At 39.2% G+C, this 12,216-nt stretch overlaps 1 protein-coding gene across 20 annotated transcripts in view; it reads left to right on the forward strand.

The window, feature by feature from the left end:
• Nucleotides 1-12,216, forward strand: part of Cadps (calcium-dependent secretion activator 1) — a 445,541-nt gene that overhangs the window by 129,708 nt on the left and 303,617 nt on the right. For all 20 annotated transcript variants that reach the window (XM_070104970.1, XM_070104977.1, XM_070104972.1 and 17 more), the window contains one exon: nt 10,552-10,632. In XM_070104970.1, the coding sequence (XP_069961071.1) occupies nt 10,552-10,632 (81 nt within the window). The remainder of the gene's footprint in view (nt 1-10,551; nt 10,633-12,216) is intronic.

The raw sequence follows: 12,216 nt of genomic DNA on the forward strand, positions 1-12,216 counted from the left end.
ATGTTGCAAGTATATGGAATAGGTGGTAAGTTATTAAATGCTGTAAAGAGTTTTTATGAGGATAGTGAGGCTCAGGTTAGGGTGTGTAGAAGAGAGGGAGACTACTTCCCGGTAAAAGTAGGTCTTAGACAGGGATGTGTAATGTCACCATGGTTGTTTAATATATTTATAGATGGGGTTGTAAAGGAAGTAAATGCTAGGGTGTTTGGGAGAGGGGTGGGATTAAATTATGGGGAATCAAATTCAAAATGGGAATTGACACAGTTACTTTTTGCTGATGATACTGTGCTTATGGGAGATTCTAAAGAAAAATTGCAAAGGTTAGTGGATGAGTTTGGGAATGTGTGTAAAGGTAGAAAGTTGAAAGTGAACATAGAAAAGAGTAAGGTGATGAGGGTGTCAAATGATTTAGATAAAGAAAAATTGGATATCAAATTGGGGAGGAGGAGTATGGAAGAAGTGAATGTTTTCAGATACTTGGGAGTTGACGTGTCGGCGGATGGATTTATGAAGGATGAGGTTAATCATAGAATTGATGAGGGAAAAAAGGTGAGTGGTGCGTTGAGGTATATGTGGAGTCAAAAAACGTTATCTATGGAGGCAAAGAAGGGAATGTATGAAAGTATAGTAGTACCAACACTCTTATATGGGTGTGAAGCTTGGGTGGTAAATGCAGCAGCAAGGAGACGGTTGGAGGCAGCGGAGATGTCCTGTCTAAGGGCAATGTGTGGTGTAAATATTATGCAAAAAATTCGGAGTGTGGAAATTAGGAGAAGGTGTGGAGTTAATAAAAGTATTAGTCAGAGGGCAGAAGAGGGGTTGTTGAGGTGGTTTGGTCATTTAGAGAGAATGGATCACAGTAGAATGACATGGAAAGCATATAAATCTATAGGGGAAGGAAGGCGGGGTAGGGGTCGTCCTCGAAAGGGTTGGAGAGAGGGGGTAAAGGAGGTTTTGTGGGTAAGGGGCTTGGATTTCCAGCAAGCGTGCGTGAGCGTGTTAGATAGGAGTGAATGGAGACGAATGGTACTTGGGACCTGACGATCTGTTGGAGTGTGAGCAGGGTAATATTTAGTGAAGGGATTCAGGGAAACCGGTTATTTTCATATAGTCGGACTTGAGTCCTGGAAATGGGAAGTACAATGCCTGCACTTTAAAGGAGGGGTTTGGGATATTGGCAGTTTGGAGGGATATGTTGTGTATCTTTATATGTGTATGCTTCTAGACTGTTGTATTCTGAGCACCTCTGCAAAAACAGTGATAATGTGCGAGTGTGGTGAAAGTGTTGAATGATGATGAAAGTATTTTCTTTTTGGGGATTTTCTTTCTTTTTTGGGTCACCCTGCCTCGGTGGGAGACGGCCGACTTGTTGAAAAAAAAAAAAAAATATATATATATATATATATATATATATATATATATAATGTGTGTGTGTGTATATATACATTACATAATAGGCATACACTAACATAGGCACCCATGTATATAAACACGTATGCTAACATGCACACCCATGTGAACACATACACTAGCATGCACACCCATGTATATAACACACACACACGTCTAACACAATACATGGTGGTGGTGGAACATTTGACCTGACTTAACCAATTCATTCTAATGAGGACACTAAAGGACTCCAGGATGATTTGAATAGACTGATGCAATGGTCGGAAAAGTGGCAGATGCAGTTTAATATTGACAGATGTAAAGTTCTAAATGTTGGACAGTTAAATAACCATGCCACATATAAACTAAATAATGTAGATCTTAATACTACTGATTGTGAAAAGGATTTAGGAGTTCTGGTTAGCAGTAAACTAAAACCAAGACAACAGTGCATTAGTGTTCGCAATAAAGCTAACAGAATTCTTGGCTTCATAACTAGAAGTATAAATAATAGAAGTCCTCAGGTTATTCTTCAACTCTATATATCCTTGGTTAGGCCTCATTTAGACTATGCTGCTCAGTTCTGGTCACCGTATTACAGAATGGATATAAATGCTCTGGAAAACGTACAGAGGAGGATGACAAAGATGATCCCATGTATCAGAAATCTTCCCTTTGAGGATAGACTGAGGGCCCTGAATCTGCACTCTCTCGAAAGGCATAGAATTAGGGGGGATATGATCGAGGTGTATAAATGGAAAACAGGAATAAATAAAGGGGATGTAAATAGCGTGCTGAAAATTTCCAGCCAAGACAGGACTCACAGCAATGGTTTCAAGTTGGAAAAAATCAGATTCAGGAAGGATATAGGAAAGCACTGGTTTGGTAATAGAGTTGTGGATGAGTGGAACAAACTCCCGAGTACAGTTATTCAGGCTAAAACGTTGTGTAGTTTTAAAAATAGGTTGGATAAATACATGAGTGGGTGTGGGTGGGTGTGAGTTGGACCTGACTAGCTTGTGCTGCTGGGTCTGGTGCAGTGTTCCATCCTTGAGTTTAGGTGACCAGACTGGGTGGGTCATTGGGCTAATCCGGGGGGGGGGGGGGTCATTGGTCTTATCCGGGGGGGGGGACATGGACCTGCTCTGCATGGGTCAGTAGGCCTGTTGCAGTGTTCCTTCTTTCTTATGTTCTTATGCTCTTAACCTATCTTCCAACTTTAGATTATTTCTATGCCTACCTGCCAGTAAGCCTAAGTGTATTCAGTGCCAGAAGCCTAGTTAAAATTCATGGCTATTTGCCTTGCAATTTATACCGCATGCAAGAACACTGTCAGATAGTTGCAACACATCGCAAATTTGTACGTTGCGTCATTGATGAGTTTTGTATGTTGTTTCGTCTTTTACTGTAATGTTAGTAAATTACCTTAATTAGTTGCTTTTTCGTAAGTGTTTTTGAAAACTAAAACTTTTTAAGTAAGGGTGAGATTAAGGCCTTTTAAAGAAGGGGTAAATTAAATTTTTTTTTAAAGAAGGGGTGAATTAAAGTTGTTTTTAAAGTAACAATGAATTTAAGGGGCTTTAAAGTGAGAGTTGAAGGCCTTTTAAAGTAAGGGTGAATTGAAGGCCTTTTGAAGTAAGGGTAAGTTTAAGGCCTTTTAAAGTAAGGGTGAATTGAAGGCCTTTTAAAGTAAAGGTGATTTTAAGGCCTTTTAAAAACTAAGGATTTTAAAGTAAGGGGTAAGTTTGAGACTTTTTAAATTAAGGGGTGAGTTTGAGGCATTTTAAAAGTAAGGGTATTTGAGGCCTTTTCAAGTAAGGGCGAGTTTAAGGCCTTTTAAAGTAATGGTGAATTTAAGGCCTAAAATATGGGTGTGTTGGAAGATTTTTAAAAAAATATTTTGCTGCCTTTGAAAGGTGTTTTTAAGGCTTTAAAAATGCATTTAGTCCTTTTAGAGTACAGGTGTGTTTATACCTTTTAGGGTACAGGTGTATTTAAGGACTTCTGCCTTTACTGCCTTGAAAAGTGAGGGCTTTTTAACCCTTAAACTGTCCAAACAGATCTACGTTCACATGCGTAGTGCTCCAAAAGTAGATCTACGTTTCTTTACATATTTTCAAATATAACAAAAAAAACGTAGATCAAAGTTTTTTTTACACGTTTTCAAATGTAAAAAAAAAAAAAGGTCTACGTTTTTTTACATAATTTCAAATGTTGAAAAACCGTAGATCTACGTTTGGACAGTTTAAGGGTTAAGGTCTTGGTTAGGAGATTTTCTTTGGCCTTTTCTAACATTCCTGAATATTTTTCAAAAGACTAATTTTTTTTTGCCTTTTTAGGGACTTTTTTTTACAAGAATTTATCTTATGTTTAGGTAAAAATGTTGATTTGTATATAATCCCTAGTGAGGCCTTTCTCCCCCCCCCCTCTCAAGTGTGATAACAAGTTTAACTACCTCTTAAAGCACAAGTGCTATGTGGTTGTAGGGGTCTAGTCACAGCTCTTGGCCCCAGGGTGAGTGATCACGACAATATGTATTAAGAATAGGACATCCTCAACTCATGAATATATTGGGGACCTCCTGAATTGCATATATTATTCATAATGCAGGAAGTTTTCAACTTTTAAACACATTGGGGACCTTCATTGTTGTGTATAATAATGATATAATGTTGATATTATACACAATAATGATATAATGATATACACAATACAAAAGATTCTCAACGTATGTAAACAGTCAGAGTGCTGTGACTGGAGCTCGCCAACAACCTGCACTGAGTACAACACCATAGTAACGCTGTAGTCCATCCTGGTCTACTTGTGAGATGGCAGTGGTCCATCCTGGACCACTTGTAACATAACAGTGGTCCAGGATGGACGAAAACCTTGCCATAAAGGCCCTCTTTGATGTGTGAGATTTTGGTGAACTGCGCATTAAGATTTGTAAATGATTGTGCTGTGTAATGCTAATATTAATCAAGGTGTATTGGGGTCTGATTGAGGCTTAGTTCAACAATATATATATATATATTATATATATATATATATTCCAGCAACAGATTAATTTTTATAACCTTTTTTGGTTCAAGTTTTTACACTTATTCTGATAGAAACCAATATTTTCAGAACCCAAAGATGATGGAGGTTTTATAGTCATCTAAGCAGGGTTCTACTGACAAAACAAAAGGTGAGTAGCAAAAGCCTTTTATTTCACCTTCTATTTTTAATTGTGCTGCTTAAACACAACTGTCACTTGTCGACGAAAGAGTTCACACTCGTATATTGTATTTATTCCAGAAAGATATTGTATAACAATGGGTTATTGTAAAAGATTTTTCAGATGCTGAACTGCTTGTAAAAGGAGGAGGCATCCCTTTTGTGTGGTGATTCCAGTCCCAGCACCTTGGCTCCTGCCGGTGCCACGGGGGCGTTGACCCCCGAAACACCTTCAAGGTATACTCCAGGTATATGTAGGAGTGTCCCTCCACCACAGCCAGCACAACTCACCCAGATCCACCAATTCAAATTCAATTCAAAATTCAAAGTTTATTCTCTATAAAGATTATAATGTTGAATTTACAGAATTTGGTTGTTGTGTGGTTTACATATAGTTAAATAATGATTACAGAGTGTACCACTAGAACGCCTAGCATGGCTAGGCATTTCGGGCAGACTTAGTTTAATTCTTTATTTTAAAATATTACAAATTATGAGGTAAGTTGATATTATGGCTAAGTGACTAAATACTAGTTTGTGAGTTTAGCATTGTGAATGCTTTTGTTTTGGCACAGTACATAGTTTCAGTATTGGAGTATCATAGGATTCATTATTTTAAGATTGAGATTAATATTTCTGTTTATGGTCAAATGGGTGAGTGAGTGTAAGTGTGAACCACCAGGTGGTATTCGTGTAGTTAGTTGATGGGGTTTATCAGGGAGATAAGATGTTTTCTAATGGTAGTTTTGAAGGTGATGAATGTGTCTGCAGTTCTAGAGTTCTCAGGTAGGGTGTTCCAGATTTTAGGGCCTTTGACATACATTGAGTTATTCTTAATGGAGTCATCCTAAGCAAATATGTCACCCTTGTCCTCTGATATATTACATATAAGAATGTTACAGTGGACCCACATGAACGGGGTCATGTAGGTACATAGGAGCAAATTCAGTATTGAAAGAAATGTATGATGACGTTTTGGTTCAACTTGGACCGAAACTAGTCACAAAGCATGTGACTAGTTAATGGTCCAAGTTGGACCAAAATGTCACAATGAGTTTCATTCTCCTATGTGCGGGTTATTTATGTATCGTTCCAGTCACTGTATTGTGCCTTTTTATTCTTACATGGCATGTATCTACTACATCAGATTCCGTCATCCATCTTTCAATCCATTTGCTCAATTTACTCAAGTCATCCTGTAGAGATTTATATTTTTTTTTTTTTTTTTTTTTTTTTTTTTTTTTTCAACAAGTCGGCCGTCTCCCACCGAGGCAGGGTGACCCAAAAAAGAAAGAAAATCCCCAAAAAGAAAATACTTTCATCATCATTCAACACTTTCACCACACTTGCACATTATCACTGTTTTTGCAGAGGTGCTCAGAATACAACAGTCTAGAAGCATACACATATAAAGATACACAACATATCCCTCCAAACTGCCAATATCCCAAACCCCTCCTTTAAAGTGCAGGCATTGTACTTCCCATTTCCAGGACTCAAGTCCGACTATATGAAAATAACCGGTTTCCCTGAATCCCTTCACTAAATATTACCCTGCTCACACTCCAACAGATCGTCAGGTCCCAAGTACCATTCGTCTCCATTCACTCCTATCTAACACGCTCACGCACGCTTGCTGGAAGTCCAAGCCCCTTACCCACAAAACCTCCTTTACCCCCTCTCTCCAACCCTTTCGAGGACGACCCCTACCCCGCCTTCCTTCCCCTATAGATTTATATGCTTTCCATGTCATTCTACTTTGATCCATTCTCTCTAAATGACCAAACCACCTCAACAACCCCTCTTCTGCCCTCTGACTAATACTTTTATTAACTCCACACCTTCTCCTAATTTCCACACTCCGAATTTTCTGCATAATATTTACACCACACATTGCCCTTAAACAGGACATCTCCACTGCCTCCAACCGTCTCCTCGCTGCTGCATTTACCACCCAAGCTTCACACCCATATAAGAGTGTTGGTACTACTATACTTTCATACATTCCCTTCTTTGCCTCCATAGATAACGTTTTTTGACTCCACATATACCTCAACGCACCACTCACCTTTTTTCCCTCATCAATTCTATGATTAACCTCATCCTTCATAAATCCATCCGCCGACACGTCAACTCCCAAGTATCTGAAAACATTCACTTCTTCCATACCCCTCCTCCCCAATTTGATATCCAATTTTTCTTTATCTAAATCATTTGACACCCTCATCACCTTACTCTTTTCTATGTTCACTTTCAACTTTCTACCTTTACACACATTTCCAAACTCATCCACTAACCTTTGCAATTTTTCTTTAGAATCTCCCATAAGCACAGTATCATCAGCAAAAAGTAACTGTGTCAATTCCCATTTTGAATTTGATTCCCCATAATTTAATCCCACCCCTCTCCCAAACACCCTAGCATTTACTTCCTTAACAACCCCATCTATAAATATATTAAACAACCATGGTGACATTACACATCCCTGTCTAAGACCTACTTTTACCGGGAAATAGTCTCCCTCTCTTCTACACACCCTAACCTGAGCCTCACTATCTTCATAAAAACTCTTTACAGCATTTAATAACTTACCACCTATTCCATATACTTGCAACATCTGCCACATTGCTCCTCTATCCACTCTATCATATGCCTTTTCTAAATCCATAAATGCAATAAAAACTTCCCTACCTTTATCTAAATACTGTTCACATATATGCTTCAATGTAAACACTTGATCTACACATCCCCTACCCACTCTGAAACCTCCTTGCTCATCCGCAATCCTACATTCTGTCTTACCTCTAATTCTTTCAATTATAACCCTACCGTACACTTTTCCTGGTATACTCAGTAAGCTTATTCCTCTATAATTTTTACAGTCTCTTTTGTCCCCTTTCCCTTTATATAAAGGGACTATACATGCTCTCCGCCAATCCCTAGGTACCTTCCCCTCTTTCATACATTTATTGAACAAAAGTACCAACCACTCCAACACTATATCCCCCCCTGCTTTTAACATTTCTGTCATGATCCCATCAGTACCAGCTGCTTTACCCCCTTTCATTTTACGTAATGCCTCACGTACCTCCCCCACACTTACATTCTGCTCTTCTTCACTCCTAAAAGATGGTATACCTCCCTGACCAGTGCATGAAATTACTGCCTCTGTTTCTTCCTTAACATTTAAAAGTTCCTCAAAATATTCTCGCCATCTACCTAATACCTCCATCTCCCCATCTACTAACTCCCCTACTCTGTTTTTAACTGACAAATCCATATTTTCCCTTGGCTTTCTTAACTTGTTTAACTCACTCCAAAATTTTTTCTTATTTTCATTAAAATTTCTTGACAGTGCCTCTCCCACTCTATCATCTGCTCTCCTTTTGCACTCTCTCACCACTCTCTTTACCTTTCTTTTACTCTCCATATATTCTGCTCTTCTTATAACACTTCTGCTTTGTAAAAACCTCTCATAAGCTACCTTTTTCTCTTTTATCACACCCTTTACTTCATCATTCCACCAATCACTCCTCTTTCCTCCTGCACCCACCCTCCTATAACCACAAACTTCTGCCCCACATTCTAATACTGCATTTTTAAAACTATTCCAACCCTTTTCAACCCCCCCATTACTCATCTTTATATTTTATATTTCCAAAGATTTTTGCATCATCTCCCCTTCAGGACATTTTTCCTCTTATAAACTGTCATCATCTCCCTGTCTAACAGGAAGTCTCTTATCCCTTTAATCCTTCTATGTTTTGAAGTTTCCAAATGATCAAGGTATGTGACCCAGGCACGAAGTGAGAGGCAGCTGACCTCACAGCCAGAAGAGATAGGGAAAAGAGTTCGTGTTTGGGTAACTAGCAGATGGCCCTAACACTTTGGCTGTTTCCCACCGAGGCAGAGTGACCTGAAAACGCAGAAACACTTTTACCATCACTCACTCCACCAGTCTTCCAGAAATGTGCCAGTACATGTATTACGGTTCAAAAATTGCAGCATATCTCCACCCCTCCTGCAGAGTGCTGGCACTGACGTTAAAATAAAGTTAGCCTTCAGAATTTGAAAGGGACATATACAACATGCAAATGTATGTAGCACCTGGACCTGATTCCTGTAATGCATTATTTATAAATAAATGCTAAGTACCATTATCAGGAGAACTGAGTATTCTTGTGAGAGGCTTAAACTCATGTAAAATCTCTATGGCTTTAAGAAAAAAAAAGGTAGATATAGCCTTAGTAAAGAAGGCTGCAGAGCATTAGCAGAAACTACAAAGTAGCAACAGCTACATCACATGTCAGAATCTGTGGTGAATGGTTTTGAAAACCGACAAGTTGAAGAATTGAAACACTTGTGCAACACATGGGAATCTTTATTGAAGAAATGTTTCGCCACACAGTGGCTTCATCAGTCCAAAGTAGAAATGGGTAAGGAGAGGAGGAGTTCGAGGTAATCAGTCCCTCAGCCTGGAATCGATGTGTTCAGTCCATCACTCTTGTAGGAAGTGTAGCATAGGGCCAGAGAGGTGGCTTATATACGGCAGTCAGATGAGTTGAAGCAGGAGGAGGCGGGATCACAGTGGAACCTGCCACTTGTGTAAGTAGGTCATCGCGTTGCACAAGTGTCTCAATTCTTCAACATCACATGTCAGAATCTGAACGAATTCTTAGACACCAAATTACTGATTTTATGGTGAAACATGAATTAGACAACCAACGTTGATAAAGTGTAGAGCAGGAAGATCTTGCCTGTCCCACTGTTAGATCACTGTGACAAAATTATGGAGGAATTGGAAGAAAAACAAAATGCTTGTGGTATCCTCAAAGATTTTGGAAAGACATTTGAGACTTGTCCATGGAGTAATAGTTTATAAAATCAAGCCAGTGGTATACAGTAACAGGAAAAATAAGGAAGTGGGTATTCTAACTTTGATCATAGGGAACATAAGTGATTCATTCATTCATTAGAGGTTCGCCGGTACTTCCGGCCCGGGTCTTCTCCATATGGTGACCCGGCTGTGGCCCTCGGTTGGGGGTGTCGTTCATCTTCTTCTTTCTTCTGTCTTCTTTCTTGGGCCCTCCGGCTGGAGGGAACATGAGTGATGATAAACAATATGAAGTCCAATCTTGACCAAGTAAAAAATTAAATACTTACCTGACACCAATACCATTTCTCAATCATTATTATTATTATTAAAATTATTATTATATGTATTTAGGGGAAGCTTTATATTCAGCTCCATTAGCCTCCCCTCATAGCTCATACCCCTTAACTCAGGAACAATCATTGTTATATGCTTCTTTACTTTCTTCAGTTTCTTAACCTGCTTCCTCAGTTGTGGGTTCTGTGCTGGTGCTGTGTACTCCAAGATGGACCTGATATATGGTGTATAAAGTGCATGCACACATGCAGTATGCATATTTGCATGTGTAATTGCATGCACATATATGCACATGTGTATGTGTACATTCCCACTCATGCAAGCAAGCATGTGTGCATGAACGAGTGAGTAAACTATCTCATGTGGGTCACTTGTTCAGTGTTGGGACAACTGAACCATACCACAGGCGGGATTTGAACCCGCGGTCAGAGAGTCTCAAAACTCTAGACCGTTGCGTTAGCCACTGGACCAGTGGCTAACGCGATGGTCTGAAGTTTTGAGACACTCTGACCGCGGGTTCAAATCCCGCCCGTGGTATGGTTTGTTTGCAATCGTGTCATTACGATTTCGTGAGTCTTGGGACAACTGCTAATGGCCTGAATGGAAATAAGTCACTTTGTCTGACATTTTTGGGGATTATCCTAGGTTATTGACACATATTACTATATATGATAATTGTACTTATGTGTACTTGTACCTAAATAAACTTATTTACTCCACTTTGTGTAATGTAAATAAAATATATTAATGCAAATATTTTTCCTCAACAGTTGGACAGCCAGGATGAGCAAGCAGCCGCCATCCGTAGAGAACTAGATGGGCGTATGCAGAAGGTTGCAGAATTAGAACGGGTGAGTATATTTGAAGACTGTGTATTTTAAGAAGGTATATTTAAAGATCGTGGATGTAGTGCGGATGACAAGAAACAGATGATTGCTGATGTTATAAATGAAAAGAAGTTGGATGTCCTGGCCCTAAGCGAAACAAAGCTGAAGGGGGTAGGAGAGTTTCAGTGGGGGGAAATAAATGGGATTAAATCTGGAGTATCTGAGAGAGTTAGAGCAAAGGAAGGGGTAGCAGTAATGTTAAATGATCAGTTATGGAAGGAGAAAAGAGAATATGAATGTGTAAATTCAAGAATTATGTGGATAAAAGTAAAGGTTGGATGCGAGAAGTGGGTCATAATAAGCGTGTATGCACCTGGAGAAGAGAGGAATGCAGAGGAGAGAGAGAGATTTTGGGAGATGTTAAGTGAATGTATAGGAGCCTTTGAACCAAGTGAGAGAGTAATTGTGGTAGGGGACCTGAATGCTAAAGTAGGAGAAACTTTTAGAGAGGGTGTGGTAGGTAAGTTTGGGGTGCCAGGTGTAAATGATAATGGGAGCCCTTTGATTGAACTTTGTATAGAAAGGGGTTTAGTTATAGGTAATACATATTTTAAGAAAAAGAGGATAAATAAGTATACAAGATATGATGTAGGGCGAAATGACAGTAGTTTGTTGGATTATGTATTGGTAGATAAAAGACTGTTGAGTAGACTTCAGGATGTACATGTTTATAGAGGGGCCACAGATATATCAGATCACTTTCTAGTTGTAGCTACACTGAGAGTAAAAGGTAGATGGGATATAAGGAGAATAGAAGCATCAGGGAAGAGAGAGGTGAAGGTTTATAAACTAAAAGAGGAGGCAGTTAGGGTAAGATATAAACAGCTATTGGAGGATAGATGGGCTAATGAGAGCATAGGCAATGGGGTCGAAGAGGTATGGGGTAGGTTTAAAAATGTAGTGTTAGAGTGTTCAGCAGAAGTTTGTGGTTACAGGAAAGTGGGTGCAGGAGGGAAGAGGAGCGATTGGTGGAATGATGATGTAAAGAGAGTAGTAAAGGAGAAAAAGTTAGCATATGAGAAGTTTTTACAAAGTAGAAGTGATGCAAGGAGGGAAGAGTATATGGAGAAAAAGAGAGAGGTTAAGAGAGTGGTGAAGCAATGTAAAAAGAGAGCAAATGAGAGAGTGGGTGAGATGTTATCAACAAATTTTGTTGAAAATAAGAAGAAGTTTTGGAGTGAGATTAACAAGTTAAGAAAGCCTAGAGAACAAATGGATTTGTCAGTTAAAAATAGGAGAGGAGAGTTATTAAATGGAGAGTTAGAGGTATTGGGAAGATGGAGGGAATATTTTGAGGAATTGTTAAATGTTGATGAAGATAGGGAAGCTGTGATTTTGTGTATAGGGCAAGGAGGAATAACATCTTGTAGGAGTGAGGAAGAGCCAGTTGTGAGTGTGGGGGAAGTTCGTGAGGCAGTAGGTAAAATGAAAGGGGGTAAGGCAGCCGGGATTGATGGGATAAAGATAGAAATGTTAAAAGCAGGTGGGGATATAGTTTTGGAGTGGTTGGTGCAATTATTTAATAAATGTATGGAAGAGGGTAAGGTA

Source organism: Cherax quadricarinatus, chromosome 96, assembly GCF_038502225.1.
Source record: "Cherax quadricarinatus isolate ZL_2023a chromosome 96, ASM3850222v1, whole genome shotgun sequence".
Taxonomy (NCBI): domain Eukaryota; kingdom Metazoa; phylum Arthropoda; class Malacostraca; order Decapoda; family Parastacidae; genus Cherax; species Cherax quadricarinatus.